Raw genomic sequence first — 17,740 nt, forward strand, 5'->3', positions numbered from 1 at the left:
CATGCCAGTTGCCAAGTATCCAAATTTTGACCACGTGGGGATCCTGCAATGGTTGTAAGTGTGAAAAACAGTCATAAATCAACTTTTTTCAGTGCTGTCGTAACTTCGGACTATCATGAAACAAATGGACGTTAAGTGTAAAGGCTACCTGTATTCCAACTTCTCCAACTTTAGGAGAGAGGAATTCCCACTTCCCTTGGCGAGCAGGGCTGGAGGAAGCCCTCCTTCCCAGTGGCAAAGTAGGGCCACTTGGAATTCCAGCTGTCCATCCAGGGGACCCAGGAACCCCCAATTGTGGGTTCCCGGTTCCTGTCCGGCATTCCCAGAGCAAGACCGACACCAAGAGGGAGCCTTCCCGGCCTCTCTCTGCTGCTCCAAACGGATCTCTGGCTGTTTTCTGATGGTTGACAGGTTAGTGGAGGCTTTTTCCCACCCCCCTCCAGCAAATGGTCCCTCCTTCCCAGGCCCCCCACCCCTAATAGGCGCTGTTGGCCTTTTGTCCCTCACACTTTCTCTGGCTCTTCCCCCCTTTTAACTCGACTCCAGCCCCCCCCTTATTATGCCAAAACGGACTCCCCCGGCCCCCCCTCCAATCACAGCACCCTGGGAACTCCAGGCCCCTCATTGTCTGGGTCCGCCCAGCACATCCAAGCCGGCCTCGGAATTCAGGCATCGGCGCTGCCTTTGCAGGGAGGGCGGCATAAGGCTGGCGGGGGGGGGGGGCGGGCTCTTCTGCCCCCACGGAGGGGACAGACAGACATCCCCCCCCAAAGCCAGGAATGCCCCTTCAGAGCCCGGGGGGGCGGGAGGGGCGACCCGTTTCCTTTTTCCCTTCTGCATCCCCCCCCGAAGTGAGTGTGTGTGGGGGGGGCTAGAGGACCCACCTGGCCCTCCCCGAGGCGGGGAAGGGTCTTCCTCCCTCCCTCCCCCCCGCGCCGCGCCCCCTCCCGCAGAGGGGCGCCTCCCTTTCCCCACCCTCCGCCCGCTGGCACCGCTCCGGGGGGGCGCGGTGGGGAGGGGTCTCCCCCCCGGGGACCCCCGCCTCCTCCCCCTCCTCCTCCTCCCCCCCCCATTGTTCCTGCGCGGGGCCGGGCCGAGGCGGCGGCGGCGACAGGCGAGGCGACTCACCGGGTCGGGGGCGGCGGGGCCGGGCCAGGCCGGGCTCTCGGGGCGGGGCGGACGAGGACCCGAAGCGGCGGCGGCGGCGAGGGCGGAGGAGGCGGCGCCATGTTCCTCCCTCCCTCCTCGCTCGCTCGCCCGCCCGCCCTTCCTGCCTCCCTTCACCCGGCCGCCGCGAGGGAGGAAGGGGGAGGCCGGGCGGCGGCAGAGGGCGGCGGGGAGAGGCGGCGGGGGAGGCCGAGGAGGCGCCCTCGCCTCACGCTGAGAAGAGGCGGCGGCGAAACCATCGACTGAGGGAGAAGCGACAGGGCGCGGGGCCGCGTGCGTCTCGAGCTGAGGGAGTGGGGGGGGGGAAAGCCGCGCGCTCTCCGAGACGCTAACGCGCACGCGCGCCCAAGCAGGCCGAGCCTTTGCGCAGGAGCCGCGGCTCGCGCCGCCGGCAGAGCCTGAGAGCGAGCGAGGGGGCGGGGCCGAGAAGGGGGGCGGGGCCGACGCTACGGGCCAAGCAGCAGCAGGAGGAGGAGGAGGAGGAGAAGGGGACGCGGGCGCGCCCCCGCAACGCAGCGCCGAGGGAGAGCAACGCGCCTGCGCAGGGGTAGCCCCGCCTCTCACGGTCCGCGCCGAGGCGGGGGCGGGGTGGCTATGCGGGGAGGGGGAGGGTGCGCGCACGGACGCGCGCGGTGAAGGGATGGGGGGGGAAAGAGAAAGAAGGATGCGCGCGCCGCCTGTCCGTGGCCCCGCGCGGGCCGGAGGGGCGAAGCCGGAGTCGGGAGCGCGGCGGTGGCGGTGGCGCGCGCTCGCTCGCTCCCGGGGCGGCTCATTCTACCCAGGGGAAGGGAAGAGGGAAGGGGTGGTCCGCGAGAGGCGGGAGTCAGTCGGGACCGCGACCCCCGTGGAGCGTCTGGTGGGTTCTCCCGGGAGAAAAAAGGGGCCTCTCTCGCCGCCGCTGCGCTTTTGTTCCGGGAGTGCCTCTTCCTGCCCCCCCCCCCGGGGCTGCTTTCCTGCCTTGGCTGCCTTTGGTGGGGTCTCTCCCTTGGGAGCCCGCCCTGAGCGAAGCCCCGGCTGCGGAGGAGGCTCCGAGGCTGGCGAAGGGCGAGGACTGTGGACTCCGAGCTTGGTGGTTTTCTTGCAGACGTTTCATGACCCAACGAGGGAACAGCATCAGGGTTGCAAGGGAGCGGGGTTGCTCTCTCATATACTTGTAGCCTGCCTTATACGTGTGGAGGGGGGAGGATGTTTTTTTTTTTTCTTGGTAATTAAACGTAGCAATCCCTCTCTCTTTTAGCACTGATGATGTTACCTAGTTGGGTCATGAAATGTCTGCAAGAAAACTGCCCGGCTCAGAGAGCATCATAGTCCTCCTCCTTCTCCGTTGTCCAAGGTGCCAACTTGTGGGCAAATAGACACCCTCCTAGATAAAAACCTGGGCTGCACCCTCACCGGCACCGTTTTTATTTTCTATAAATTTCTCTAAAGCTTCAATAAGGCCCAGAGGCGTTTTTTATGAATTAAGATAATGGAAGTGCTGCTTTGCTCTGCAGTGAACCAGCTTCTCGTTTCATATTTCATGTTAATTAAAAACCTTTGCAAAACAATTTCAGATAGAACAGGGAACCCGTCATACACAAATAGGAAGGCTGCATGATTGGTCCCTGCCTGATTTAGGCTGGAAATCTGTGTGTAATATTTGGGAGTGCCACCAAAACCAGACACCTGGCTTATATTTTATGGTAAACTGGTTTGCTTAAATCAGAATTGATTAAATAAACCATAACAACGGAGTTCATCCAGCGTGTTAAACCACAACCAATTTCACTTGCATATTATCTATGGGCTAGATCAGTCAATCAATCAGAATAGACCTGGAAGGGACCTTGGAGGTCTTTTAGTCCAACCCCCTGAACAAGCAGCAGACCCGGTGGTGAAATCCTGCCGGTTCTGCCCATCTCGCATGAACCGGTCGCGGTGACAGCACATGGTTCAGTGAACCAGTGATGGCAGTGTGAGGCTCCACCTATCATACATCATTGCTTTCTGGTTTTAACTAGGTTTTAACCAGAAAGTAACCCGTTTTTGACCTGTGCATGCACAGGCTTTGCATATGCGCAGAGAGTCAACAAGTGGATCTGATGATGGTGCGTGCGTGCACTTCCAAACCAGTAGGGAAGGTAAGTAGATTTCACCTCTGAGCAGAGCCTATACCATATCAGACAGGTCTCTTCTTAAAGACCTCCAGTGATGGAGCAGCTTCTGATGGCAAGCTTTTCCACTGGTTGATTGTTCTCACTATTAGGAAGTTTCTCCTTAATTCCAGGTTGCTTCTCTCCTTGAATAGTTTCCATCCATTGTTTCTTGCCTGCCTTCTGGAGTTTTGGAAAATAGGTTGACCCCCTCTTCTCTAGGGCAGCCCCTCAAATACTGAAATACTGCTATCATGTCACGAATGAAGGCAAATATACATATCCCAGGATAATGTTGCAAGATCCAATCTGGGTCAGACACCAGGACCAGGGGTTTATTTTTCCGAGCTTTGGGACTCGTGCCGGAGCCCATCTTCAGGGATCTTCTCTCCTCTAGAATATGTTAGTTGATAAACTCATAATTCACCCATATTCCAGTAGTGAGAAATTCCCAAACCTCTTGTCCCAATGACTAACCCAGATTGGATCTTGCAGTTTGGGCACAGTTGTGAGATTAAGGACTACTTGTATTTGAAAAAAAAGGGGTGGGGGAGCGCGAGGAAGACCTACAGACATGTTTTCCACAGCAGGAAAAAAGCAGCCAAAAAGATTGACGACTTTTCAGCCAAAGTCCATGGTTTTGGGGGTGACCTTTTGGGATTCAAATCAATATTTCTTATCCTGACTCACAGACAGCTGGATTGAAAAGCTGCCTTGTCACAACCCTGAGCTTTGCCCAGAAATCTTTAAAATAAACAAACAAAACAAATATGGTTGTCCCCGTGGGCATTCTAGGGAGGGCAAGTGACATTCCAGATGGCACAGAGTTGTTGCTGGCACCCCAGGCGCTCTTCCCTGCTGTCCTCCAAAAGAGATGGGACTTCAGCTCTGGAATGGGATTTAACACATCTGGACAGCAGACCATTGTAGGTCCTTCCTTGGTCTTTTTAATGGCAGATGATGAGGACTTTGTGTTCTGCCATGAAGTGTGCTCTCTTCCAAACTCATTTCATAACAGGGCCCGAAATCACCCAGAATTCCCCAGGTAATGCCAAGAATCACAATCTTGGCAAAGTGGTCATGATGCCCACTCCCATGCACCTAGCTTGCTACATAAGGCTGTAACCACAACATTTCAGGAAGCTGCACTCCATGTTTCTCAGAATGCTTAATTCAGGCAGTCCTCAATTTACGACCATTTGCTTAAGTGTCAGCAACTGGCCTACGTTTACAGCCATTTACAGTATCCTGTGTTCACATGACCCCGTTCTACAATGGTTTTGCTGGAAACCGACACTCATTTCCAGTTTACAGCAAAACTGGCTCATTGATTTGTTTAATGACTGCTGCAAAAAAATAATAATCGTAGAATTGGATCAGTCTGGTAGACATAAGCCAAGGGCTACTTGTGATTAAAATATTAATTACAAGACAAAGTAATGTAGGTATATAGGTTGTTCCTTCCTGATGTTTTGCAAATGTGCCCTCTAATGAAGGGAAGGAAGGAATTGTTGGATGGTGCCCAGAAGCAACTACAGATAATCCTTAATTTACGTCCACAATGGAGACTAAAATTCCCATTGCTAAGCAGGACAGTTAAGTGTGTTTTGCCCCATTTTACGACTTTATTTGCTAATAAAGTTAAGGTAAAGGTAGTGAATCACTGCAGAGATTAAGTTAGTAACGTCGTCGTTAAGTGAATCCGGCTTCCCCATTGACTTTGCTTGTCAGAAGGCCGCAAAAGGGGATCAAATGACTCCAGGACACTGCAACCGTCATAAATACCTGTCAATGGCCAAGTGTCCGATTCTTTATTACGTGATCATGAGGATGCTTCAATGGTCGCAAGTGTGAAAAATGGTCCTAAGTCACTTTTTTCTTTTTTTTATTAATATATTCTAAGTCACTTTTTTCAGTGCCGTTGTAACTTTGAACGGTCACTAAACAAGCAGTTGTAAATGGAGGACTACCTGTAGTACACAATACCAGGAGTGTACATTCAAATAGAAGTAATAATTAGTTGAAGCCCTGGGGATCCAAATTTTCCTTCTTGAGGCTGACAAAGAAACACCCTTTGCGCCAGGAGATGCTCAACAACTGTCCTCCATTATTTGAGATTATTATTATTATTATTTTGTTCTTTTGTATGGGGTGTTAAAAGTTGATGAAGTTCTCAAGCTAGAAGTCCATCAGGGTGACATGTCTCCTATTCCCTCTAGACCACAGCACCCTCATGCGTTAGGGCGCAGAAACCTTGGGCCTACAAGGCCCGACTGAGCCTGGGGCTAAAGTCCAGGCCGGGCAGCGCCTGGGACATCACTGGCTCAGCTTCCTTCTGCCACACGAGCCCCCGGCTTCGTTCGAACATCGCGGAACTCGAGCTCCCCCTATTGGAGACAACCGGCACATTTCCCCCACCCCGCCCCCAAAACCAAAGAAATTACAGCTCCCAGCATGCAGCGCAGCCATGGCGTGGCCCGCCCGCCCGGGAAAACAACCCTATAGGCTCCTTGCTGGCGCAAAGCCTGACGGGACTTGCTCCATTCCTTAGGCGCTCTTCCGGTTCCTTCCCTCCTTTAGACTACAACTCCCGACGGGCTGAGCGCCTGGCAGCCGCCCTGTCGGATATCCCGGAGGAAGGCAGAATAGAGTCGGGGGGCCAAAGAAGCTTCCCGGGGGCTCTGCGGGCAGCAGCAGCAGGAGGAGGAGGGGGACTCGGGAGCCATCATGGTAAGGAGGGGCGGGGGTCTCTTTAAAGGAGGCGGGGGGGCTGTCAGGTGAGGGGGAGAAACCTGGGGGGGGTCCTGATAAACCCTAATAATGCCATTATTTCGGTCGGGGGGGGCGAGTAGAGGGTCTCAGCGTGGCCATAAGCCCCCCCCAGGCCAGGCCATATTTCTAGGGGCCACCCAACCGTAGCTGCCCCAATCCCCCCCCTTCTCTGCGCTTCCCCCCCACACACACACACACTTTCCAGCAGCCAAAATATTAAATATTCTTCCCCTTTATCACAAAATCTGTCAACCAGCAGAGACTGATTGAAAATCTGGTGGGGGGGGATCCCTGGGGTAAATGAGGCTCAGAAGGGGGTCAGGGGCAAAACAAAAAACCCCTCCTGTCCTGGATCTGTACAACAACCCTGTAAGGTAGGCTAATGGTATTTTGCTAGGGATGTTGCCCCCACCCCCCACAGCTCCTCTCATCCCCAGCCAACGTGATAAAAAAAAAAGAGGAGAAGCATTGAAATCCAACCTACAGGAAGTCCTCGACTTATGACCACAACGCGCCCCAAATTTCCGTGGTTAAACAAGACTGTTGTTCAGCGAGTCTTGTCCCGTTTTACGACTTTTCTTGACCGGGTTGTTAAGTGAAATCACTGCAGTTGATAAGTTAGTAACCTGGCCGTTAAGTGAATCTGGCTTCCCCGTTGAGTTTTGCTTGTCAGAAGGTCGCAAAAGGGGATCACGTGACACTGTCGCCGTCATAAATACGGGTCAGTTGCCAATCACGTGACCATAGGGATGCTGTGACAATTGTTAAGTGTGAAAATCGTAAGACATTTTTCAGGGCTGCTGTAACTTTGAACGGTCACTAAATGAATTGTCATAAGTCGAGGACTACCTATATTGTGAAAATTCCCTTGATCTCACACACACACAAACCCCCCCCCTTTTTTTTTTTTAAATTTGGCAAACAAGCCGTTGCTGTTCTACTCTCTTGCAATGCGGACTCTTTCCTGATTAACCGGGACATAAAACTGCTTGTATTATTCCTGGAATTAAAGAAAAAAAAACCCGTTTCTTTTATGGTGGTGTAAGAGATCACAAACCGTTGGCCTTTTTGCTCTTTGTGCTGGGCTGGCTTTCTTGTTTAGGGTGGGTCACTTCCCTATCTTAGCTCCACACTTGCAAAGTAGAGCTAAGCAAAAAAACGGGGTCAGGCTAGCAACGTTTTTGCAGCCCTTTGGGAAAAAATGCCCCCTTCTCCAGTGTACAATTCAAACAGCAAAAGATGCCAAAAGGAAGCAGGCAGTAATTAGATCTGCTAAATGGAGACCAAAGAGGAAACAAACCGTTTTGTAGGCAGGCTCCTGATCTTAGTGTTAAATTTATGTTCTTACCGACAAAAGAAAGAAAGGGAGAGTAGTATAGATCTATTTCAAGCTATTTAGCTCTCATCAGCTAGCCATACCCTATAGATCAGCAACTTTAAGACTTGTGGACTTCAACTTCCAGAATTCCTCAGCCAGTTTTGCTGGCTGAGGAACTCTGGGAGTTGAAGTCCACAAGTCTTAAAAGTTGCCAAGGCTGGAGACCCCTGCTTTAGATGAGAGCTAAATAGCTTGAAATAGATCTATACTACTCTCCCTTTCTTTCTTTTGTCGGTAAAACATAAATTTAACACAAAAATGGTTCTGTTGCAAAAGCGACTGTCTGCGAAGGCTCCTGGATTGAGGCTGAAAGGCGAAAACGGAAGCAGTATTCCCCATCCCATATTTGGATAGACCAGGTTGCCCTGATAGACTGCTCCCACCGGAGAAAAAAATGATGTGAGCTAGACTAGGATCCCGGTACCCATAGGAGTTCTGAGCTTCTCACTGCTTGCAGCTGAATGGTGTTTGGATTCTGGACCTGTTTCTTGGTCCTCTTTTACAGATCCGCTTTATCCTGATTCAGAACCGGGCTGGCAAAACCCGCCTGGCCAAGTGGTACATGCAGTTTGACGATGACGAGAAGCAAAAGCTGATTGAGGAAGTGCATGCAGTGGTTACCGTCCGAGATGCCAAGCACACTAATTTTGTGGAGGTAGTACCTTTTTTCCGGCCTTATTTACGAGATTTTTATCCTGCCTTTATTGTTTTTCCAAATAACTCAAGGCAATGAATATACATAATAATCCTTCCTCCTCCTGTTTTCCCCACAACAACAGTCCTGTGAGGTGGGTTGGGCTGAGAGAGAGAGTGACCTGCCGAAAGTCACCCAGCTGGCTTTCATGCTTAAGATGGAACTAGAACTCACCATCTCCTTCTGATTGACCAAAATCACCCAGCTGGCATAGCCGGGTGAGGAATTCTGGGAGTTGAAGTCCATAAGTCTTAAAAGTTGCCGAGGTTGGAGACCCCTGCTTTAGAAGACCCTCATCAAGCCAGCAGACACTTGTAGACACCATGCCCTCCACCATGACAAAATACCATCCCCGAATTGTGACTGGGGCTGAAAATCCAAGCTGATAAAGAAATAAAGGGAGACTAGTATAGATCTATTTCAAGCTTTTTAGCTTTCATCAGCTAGCCAAAGCCTTACTTGGATTCGAACTTGGGCTGCCTACACATTAGGCAGTTGAATTAACCTTCCTCCCTTCATCAGCTTGAGCCAGGGGAAAGATTAAGTGAAAGGCAAAAGGGAGCAGAATGCCCCCTCCCACATGTTGGGGTAGACCAGGTGTCTCAGTAAACACTTAATATATGCATATATATATATATATTGACTACTTAGACACAGATTTTTAATCTTCCTGTTAAGATTTCGATATTCTATATGTTGAATTTTACCCCTGTGCTCCTTTTTCACTGAAATATGAAATATTTGAGCCGAGGTGGCGCAGTGGTTAGAGTGCAGCACTGCAGGTAGCTGACTGCTAGTTGCAGTTCGGCAGTTCAAATCTCACCAGGCTCAAGGTTGACTCAGCCTTCCATCCTTCCGAGGTGGGTCAAAGGAGGACCCAGATTGTTGGGGGCCAGAGGCTGACTCTGTAAACGGCTTAGAGAGGGCTGCAAAAGCCCTGTGAAGTGGTATATAAGTCTAAGGGCTATAGCTATTGCTATATGATCAATAAAAGCCAGCAGGCAGAAGGACAGGCGTCTCTTAAGGCTGGTGAAACCTTGTGAGCCCTTTGACCAAAAGGGCTGATTATGTACAGATATTTTTTTCTCCATTGAGAAGAGGGTCCACCAGTCCACCAAACCACCAGATGAGGCCAAGCCTTCCCCCATCCTTGACCAGCATTGTTCTGCTTCTAACAGACACCAATGTTTGTTTCCCCCCCCCCCCCCGATGGTGGTTTGGTTTCCTTTCTCCAGTTCCGAAACTTCAAGATCATCTACCGACGTTACGCGGGGCTGTACTTCTGCATTTGTGTGGACGTGAACGACAACAATTTAGCTTACCTTGAGGCCATTCACAACTTTGTGGAGGTGAGTGTGGGCCTGTCCAGCTGCAAAGCAGGCCCGTCCCCCTCGCAGCCCCGTGAACATCTGTCTTGGCTTTGAACCTGTGTCTGAAATTCCTTCCTTCCGGATGAATGGACATAAGAATAACACAGGGAGTCCTCAAATTACAACAGTTTGTTTAGTGACCATTCAAAAGTTACAAATAAAACAGGCTCAACGTGTATCTGGTAGCTCTCGCAAGAACAGCATGTGCTCTCCCTGCCAACAGCATACGCGGCAAGGTGTTCTTAGCCACTGGGGTTGCATCTCACTTCCCCCCCTCAGCCGCAGGGATGAGGTATCCCCTTCAGCCTCCCTCTTCTCTCTCCTCAGGTTTTGAACGAGTATTTTCACAACGTCTGCGAGCTCGACCTGGTCTTCAACTTCTACAAGGTGGGAGCTCATTACTTATTAACTGGTTTTTCAGGCAACCGTTTTGTGTCAGACCTGCCCCAATCTGATCCCTTAGGAAAGAAAAACCCTCGACTCCCATTTGGTTAAAGCAAAGGGTTCTTTTACTAAGGATGTTGGTTGCAGTAAAGTCAAGCCAGCTCTGAAATCTATCATGCTCGGTGGATACAAAAATAAGGTGTAGGTTTGCCCCCCAGCCCATCCCTTCCCCTCCCTCCACAACCAGTCCGTTTCCAGAGCTCACCAAGATGTTTTGAAAACTGACTCATATTTATGACGATGGCGTGTCCTAGGGTCGCGTGATCCCCTTTGCAACCTTTTAACAAGCGAAGTCAAGAGGAAAGCCAGATTCACTTAATAATCTTGTTACTAATTTAACCCCTGCAGTGATTCACTTAACAACAGTGGAAAGCAAGGTCATAAAATGGGGTAAAACTGAACAACTGCCTCAATTATTAGCATGGAATTTGGGGGCTCGCTTATGGTTGTAAGTGGAGGACTACCTGTATCCCAGAGGGCGGGGGCCACAGCAGGAAAGGCTCTTCTGGACTCCCCAGCTGAAATTCTTCAGCAAACAGGATGCGAGATAGACCCGTTATTTATCAGATTTGTTTATTTGCCCTTCATCTCGTGATTCAAGGCCGCTTGGCTGGAGCAGCGAGTGGGACGGACTCCTGGTAGGCTGCTCTGAGGCCGGCGGCTGTCCTCGGTGGGCTCTTCCGCGTAGAAGCCTTTGCCCCCTCCCCATTTCAGCATCCCCCTCTGCTCCTTTGCAGGTTTACACGGTGGTGGACGAGATGTTCCTCGCTGGGGAAATCCGGGAAACCAGCCAGACGAAGGTGTTGAAGCAGCTCCTGATGCTGCAGTCGTTGGAATGATTTTGGGGGGGGGTCTCATCCGCCACCTCATTGGGGTCCTTTTCTTCCTCTGACCCTGCCGCTTCCTGCCAGCCCCACCTCTCCTCCTCTCCAGTGCCCCGAATCACAGACTTGCTCGCCCCATAACCCAGAGCTGAAGGCTGGCAGGGAGCAAGCATTTGGGGAAGGGGTGTTTCTTCTGTTGTTCCCCCTCCCTGCCTGGAAAGTGGGGTGCCTGTGGAAGAGGGAGAGCTGGCAAGTTAGGGCTGGGTCGCCTCTTTGGTCAAAAGGGGAGGGGGATTTGAAGAGAAGAAAGCTCCTATCCTTCCCTCCCTCCCTCTCTCCCACCCACCCACTCATTCTTGCCAGTTGATCTCCCACTGCTCTCCACTCTCCGTGTGGCTGGTCTGCTGCCCCTTCCCCATCTGGCCATCCATGTCAATATGTTGTGCTGCATCTGCAGAAGAGGGACCATGTCTCTGTGCATGTGTGAGTGTGTGTGTGTGTGTGTGTGAGTACAGGCACCTGTAACAAGTGGATTTGAGCGATTCAACTGCCAGTAAAGTGATGTCTCGAAATAAACCATCCAACACTGAAAAAAGAGAAGTCACTCATTTAAATCCTGGCCTGTTTCTGGAGGAACCCCCTCCCCAGCCCGTGTTTACCTTGATTAATCGAACAAATCCAATTAATCATTCATTTCGGTGTATTGTATGTGCCAGAACAAGAACTGCTACTAGACAAAAGGGAGCACCAAGTTGCCCTTTACCAAAATTTATGAACCCATTCTGAAAAATATGGCAGTCTGCTACTCTGTGCGTGCCTCTTTCCTCTTGCTGAACCCTAAAAGGGGACAAATAAACCAGGTTTCATCACCCTTTCCATGTTAATTAGTCCAATGCAGAGTTTCTCAACCTAAATTAAATTTAATAAGGAAACAAATGAACAAAACGTCAGGAAATTTTAAGCTGTGTGGGCTTCAGCTCCCAGAATTCTTCCAATAGCATGTTTGAGGATGTGTGAACTTCAACTCCCAGAATTCCCCAACCAGCATGAGGCAAGCTGACTGGGGAATTCTGGGAGTTGAAGAACTGAAGAAGCTTCTTGGATGTGAAGCTTCAAGAAAAAAAAAATCAGTTGTTATTTGTCCCAGATTGGATCTTGCAACATTATCCTGGGACATTTATTGTTACACAGACCCAACTGGTTTCTTAGCTTAATAAGTTCAATAAAAATATTAAATTTAGTTCAATAAAAATATTAAATTTATTTGCCACCCATCTCCCTGTCATGCGGCTTACAGTCTGGGAAAACAATATTATAAAAGATGAAAATAAGAGAAGAAATGTATTTTAAAAAGCAAAAGGGAATTAGATGGGCCAAACCCTGATCAGTTCACCATGGTTAGGTGGGCCATGCAGACACTTTTCAAGCTGTTTGGCTTTCCCCTGGCGAGACATTGGTCTTTTCCTAGAGCCAATAAATAAAATTTATTCAAAAGTCCTAAATAAAATTAAACTTCTCCCTCAGCAGCAGATGCCTCGGCATGCCACGTTAGGAGGAACCTGCTACTCTTCTGTTGTTCCTCATAATATAATATTGTGTGCCACAGACCAGGAAGGTGTGTCCCGTCTTTGCAAGCAAATCCAGCAATTGTAGAACTGTTCCGAGGTCGGAATGATCCGACTTTTGCCTCTATGAAAGGTATTTTTCATCAGGAGGCTCCACTTGGCTGTAAAATGCCTACCTGGGACGGCAAATTGCCTTCCGTGTTACCTCTGCAGTAGTAAGGAAGGTGGCCAAACCTAAGATGCCCTCTGGCTATCAGCCAGCTCCGTCCTTCTACCTGGTGACCGGCCACCAGGTTTGCTCAGGTGGAGAATTGGTGGCCACCAGGGGGCGCTTTTTAATTCTTTGCCTACCCTACCCGGAGCTGGAGGTATTTCAGCCTGCTTCACACATCCCATCCAATCCCCACGATTTGAACAAGCCAAGATGGTCTAGACTAGGTTTAAGTTCAAGGCTGTTAGAAACAGTACGAGGTTGCAGGTGGAACTACTCGAGACAATAACTTGGAAGCAGGAAAGAATGTATTCATGTGTTTGCAAAGCTTTTTATCCTCCTTTACACAAGTTTGCTCCCCCCTTCGACACAGCATCCTATCAAAGACATCTACCTTGTATGGTACCTGCTTCCCCCCAAAAGCCCCCTCACCTGGGCCACGTCACCAGTTTAACCATAACCTAGTTTTTGCTAGCCTAAGCTCTATTTTTAATCTTTGTGTTTCCTCTACCCTGACATTTAGCTGTTAGCTGCTTACCTAGTGTCGAAACAGCTTATAATTTTCCATTTAGCGCGTATGTTAAGCATTTACTTTAGAAACGATAACAGTTCCATTTTTTTTTTTATAAATGACAGGGCCAAGCAAAGGTGCATTTCCTCTTGGTTTGATGCATTATTCTATTTTATTTATTCGATTTTTATCCTGCCGTTATTACTTTGTAAGTTTTATGAGTAGCACAAGGCAGCAAGATTTGCATAACATTCCTTCCTCCTCCTGTTTTCCCCACAACAACAATTTTGTAAGGTGGTTTTGCATTGAGAGAGAGGCCCAAAGTCACCCAGCTGGCTTTCCTGGCTAAGGTGGGACTAGAACTCATGGTCTCCTGGTGATTGGTCCAATATCACCCAGCTGGCTTTCATACTTACGGTGGGACTAGAACTTGCCGTCTCCTGACTGGGGAATTCTGGGAACTGAAGTCCATACATCTTAAAGTCACTGAGATTGAGCGATGCTGTTGTCAAGGCAGTGGGCCAAACACTCTGCAGGGCAACGAATTTGGGAAATGATCAGGGGAAGCCCCCAGCAAAGTCCCTTCCCGTCTTTCGCTCATCAGCAGGGGGAAATACCCAATTTAAAGAACCAGTCACAGCTGCCGTGCATATAAATATCCTCATATACAGCATTGTTATTCTCTGTGGAGGAAATGGGCAATTTTAAAATATAAATAGATGAGAGAGAGGGAGGGAGGGAGAGAGAATACAGATAGATGACACAGGAAAAGAGATAAATTATTGATAAATAGATAACGTAGAAACAGATGAGAGAGATGGAAAATTGGTGATAGACCTAGATGATAGCTAACAGAATATTGGTAGAGAAACATGATGCAGACAGATAGATATGCATAGGTAGCTCTTGTTCAGCCTTGTCTGGGATCTAGTCTGTTTTTTCCAAGCACCTCTTTTTAAAAAGCTCCCTGCATGTCTAGGGAAGATTCCCCCAAGGATGCCGCTAACAAGGGAGGGAGGGAGAGCCTGCACTGCCCCCTTTAATCCTGGCTTCTTGGCAAGGTCCACTTCCAGGTAACAATGTTTGTTGATCAGCCGGTTCTACCTGAAAACAGACGCGGCCTTTTATTGGCAAAGCAAACCCAGCGATGAGGTGGGAGAACAGGCCAGGATCTCGAGTGCATCCGCCAAGCAACAGGACAGCCTTTCCTAACTCCCCGATGCTAGACATGGAACCACTCTTTGAAATCGTGCAGACTGTGAAACCGTGCCTCTTCAACCCACAACTGCCTGGGGTTGCAGGTTTGCTTCGCCGCCCGCACCAGTTTACACAACTTGCCAAGCAGAACGCAAACCACCAGCCGTCCTGGGCTCTGGATCGCGAAGCTCTGTTTTGTATACGCCTGCAACGTTGCAGGCAACCTGTTGGTGTGGTTGCCCAGCCTTTGCAAACCCCCTGATGGCACCCAAAGCCCCCGTCCCGAAGGCAGGACAAGAAGCAACGGGTGGAAACGAATCGAGGGGAGAAGCAACCTGGAACTAAGGAGGAATCTCCTGACAGGGAGAACAATCAACCAGTGGAAGTTTTTAAGAAGAGATTGGAAGTTGTGGGTGATCCCAACTCTGGAGGTTTCCCAAAAGAGATTGGACAGACATTTGTCTGAAATGGCATAGGGTTTCCTGCTTGAGCAGGAGGTTGGACTAGTACCGGGGTCAGCAACCTGCGGCTCTGGAGCCGCATGTGGCTCTTTCATCCCGCTGCTGCGGCTCCCTGTAGCTCAAAATTTAATTTAATTTAATTTAATTTATCGCATTTCTATGCCGCCCAACTCCCGAGGGACTCTGGGCGGCTTACAGCAAAAATAATGCAAACATAGAAAAATGATTTAAAAACATTTTAAAAACATTAAAAGCCCATGCACACCATTCATGGCCGGATCTCGCAAGATTGCAACAGCGAGATCAACGGCCCCAGGCCTGCCGGAAAAGCCAGGTCTTCTCCGCTTTTCGGAAGGCCAATAGGGTGGGGATGGTCCGGACCTCAGGAGGTAACTGGTTCCAGAGAGCCGGGGCAGCCACAGAGAAGACCCTCCCCCACGGGCCCGCCAGCCGGCATTGTTTAGCTGACGGGACCCAGAGGAGACCAACTCTGGGATCTTACCGGTCACTGGGAGCTATGCGGCAGAAGGCGGTCTCAAAGATAGCCTGGCCCTGAGCCAACACCTTGAATTGTGACCGGAGACCAATAGGGAGCCAGTGCAGCTCGCGGAGAATTGGTGTAATGTGGGTGTATCTAGGTGCACCCACAACAGCTCGCACAGCTGCATTCTGGACCAACTGTAGTTGGCTATGCATCACAACTGCCAATGTGCAACACTGACCGACACAATTTATTAAGCTTTTCGACCCCCAGTAGGCCAACCATGGATAAATCCAAGAAACGAAAAGTTTCAGAAGAAAACAGAATATTTAATTCAACTACATATGCTAGTTTTTGTGGCCGCTCAGGAAATAGTCAGGCCCAGGAAGGGTTTTGTGGCTCCCGGTGTTTTCTTTTCTGTGGGAAATAGATCCAAATGGCTCTCTGAGGGTTTAAGGTTGCTGACCCCTCGACTAGTAGATCTCTGAGGTCCTTCCAACTCTGTTATTTTAGAATTAAGGAGAAATTTCCCGACAGAATAATTAAGAGCTTGTCTCCAGGAGTTGCAGGTGCTCCCATCACTGGAAGTTTTCAAGAAGAGACTGGGCTTCCACTTGTTCGGAATGGTGTAAGGTGGCCTGCTTTGAGCAGGGGGCTGGACTAGAAGATCTCTCAGCTCCCTTCCAGCCCTACAATTCTGTGTTCTGCTTTAGGGCCACGATTTCGGCAGGCTGGTGATGCAAGGAGGGAGGACTCTGTCGTGGCCCTGAGCAAGCACCCCTCCCAGTTCCTCGCCTGGCTGATGCAACCACAGAGAAAAATAACGGCAGCCGCAGCGGAAGAGAAAAGGGAAACCCTCATCTGCACCTGGGCAATCTTGAAAAAGAGGAGAGAGGCGTTTTGTTGGGCTCCCCTAACCATCGGCCATAACCGGGCATGCTAAGGGGGCATGGCTAAGATTCAGCGTCCATGGAGGCGCGGGATCTGTGCGTTGAATAAGCGTTCATTCCTTGAGAAGGGAAGATTGGCAGCTGCTCTGGGCATGGGAGCTAAAATGTGCCCACTTCCTTTGCCCCTCCCTCCTGGGAGCACCCCAAAGGAAAAATGTGGGTTTGGGAGACCCTTTTCTTGGCAGGGGGAAGAACAGCTGCTGTTTTGCGAGCTGCTTTTTTATTTGTGCGGTGTGATTCTATAGCAGGGGTCAAACTCAAGGCCCGCGTCCGGATCTGGCCCATGGAGTGCTTAGATCTGGCCCACGGGGGCACCCTGGAAACAGCGAAGGACTGGCCTGTGGTGCTTCTGCCAGTGAAAACAGGCTCCCGAGCTCCATTTTCGGCTACCACGGCCTCCTGCAACCCTCTGCCAGTGAAAACGGAACTCCTGAGCTCTGTTTTCACTGGCAGAGGGTTGCAGGAGGCCGTGGCAGCAGAAAACGGAGCTCGGGAGCCTGTTTTCACTGGCAGAGGGTTGCAGGATCGTGGCAGCAGAAAACGGAGCTCGGGAACCTGTTTTCACCACCAGAGCGCTCAGCCACCACAGGCACCCAACACAACTGATGTTGAGCTGGCCACGTCCACCCTGGCCCCCACCCCACCAAAGTCAAACACAACCCTGATGCAGCCCTCAATGAAATCGAGTTTGACAGCTCTGGTCTATCGCAATCGTATCCAATCTTGCCCAGTTTAAGTCCCATGGACTTCAACTCCCATCATTCTGGGAATTGAAGTTCAGAAGTCCTCAAAGTTGCCAAGGTTGGACATCCTTGCTCTGCCGCCTTTAGGAAAACAAGCATGAGATGTGCGCAATAAACTTTTACTGGGATGTTTATCATCGCAACGTATTGCAAACTGGAGTAAAGGCTGAGCTTTACGGGGTGTCACTGGTTAAAACAGCACCGCCTACAGCAGCCTCGGGGCTGGGCGTTTACGAGGGATGTTTGGAAGCCTGAGAAAGTTGGGTGGGCGAAGTGGGAACTGACCCGAAACAACTCTGGGCAGCTCACAATGCATCAAACGGCACAAAACACAAAATAACAGAAACAAAACAGGCAACCGAACCAAACTCTCTCCGATTAGCCCATAGTTTGTAGAACTGGGTTAATGCCAATTAAAAAAATATTTTTTTAATTTTTAAAAAAATTAAAAAGCATGGATGATTGCAATGAACCAGGGTTTCAGTTTATGGATTTATGTCTGTAAGGATGTGGGGTCCTTGGTCCTGGGTGGTTTTCTTGCAGGCGTTTCATGACCCAAGTAGGGAACATCATCAGTGCTGGTGAGTTTGCTCTCTGTTTATATACAAGAGGTTTGCCCTAAACACCAACCTCCATTCCCTTCTAAGCACTGATGATGTTCCCTAGTAGGGTCCTGAAATGTCTGCAAGAAAACCACCAAAGCTCAGAGAGACCCGAGAACTCATTTCAACCCTGAGCCACAAATATTCTCTTTTGTTTGTCTGTGAATATTCCTTTGGAATAGTATTTCTGTTCCTCTTTTTTTCAGTTTTCCACTCCTTCCTTTACAACAGAGGTCTT

The 17,740-nt window shown here is 50.0% G+C and overlaps 2 protein-coding genes across 3 annotated transcripts in view; one reads left to right on the top strand and one right to left on the bottom strand.

Annotated features, from left to right (window-relative positions):
* ARHGAP35 (Rho GTPase activating protein 35) overlaps positions 1-2,048 on the bottom strand; it is a 50,146-nt gene extending 48,098 nt beyond the window's left edge. The window contains exon 1 of the mRNA XM_034438180.3: positions 1,129-2,048. The gene's annotated coding sequence lies outside the window, so the exon portion shown is untranslated. The remainder of the gene's footprint in view (positions 1-1,128) is intronic.
* AP2S1 (adaptor related protein complex 2 subunit sigma 1) lies at positions 1,836-11,376 on the top strand. 2 transcript variants are annotated; one of them, XM_060693776.2, is made up of 5 exons: positions 1,836-3,287; positions 7,955-8,104; positions 9,379-9,492; positions 9,841-9,900; positions 10,695-11,376. In XM_060693776.2, exons 1-5 carry the CDS (start codon positions 3,204-3,206, stop codon positions 10,794-10,796), a joined length of 510 nt encoding a protein of 169 aa, XP_060549759.2. In that variant the 5' UTR covers positions 1,836-3,203; the 3' UTR covers positions 10,797-11,376. The 2 variants fall into 2 exon arrangements, with proteins under 2 accessions (XP_060549759.2, XP_060549760.1); XM_060693777.2 differs by lacking the exon at positions 1,836-3,287 and adding an exon at positions 5,880-6,029.
* Positions 11,377-17,740: the final 6,364 nt, after the last annotated feature.

This window comes from Pantherophis guttatus, chromosome 10 (genome assembly GCF_059756535.1).
Source record: "Pantherophis guttatus breed Tessera chromosome 10, ASM5975653v1, whole genome shotgun sequence".
Taxonomy (NCBI): Eukaryota; Metazoa; Chordata; class Lepidosauria; order Squamata; family Colubridae; genus Pantherophis; species Pantherophis guttatus.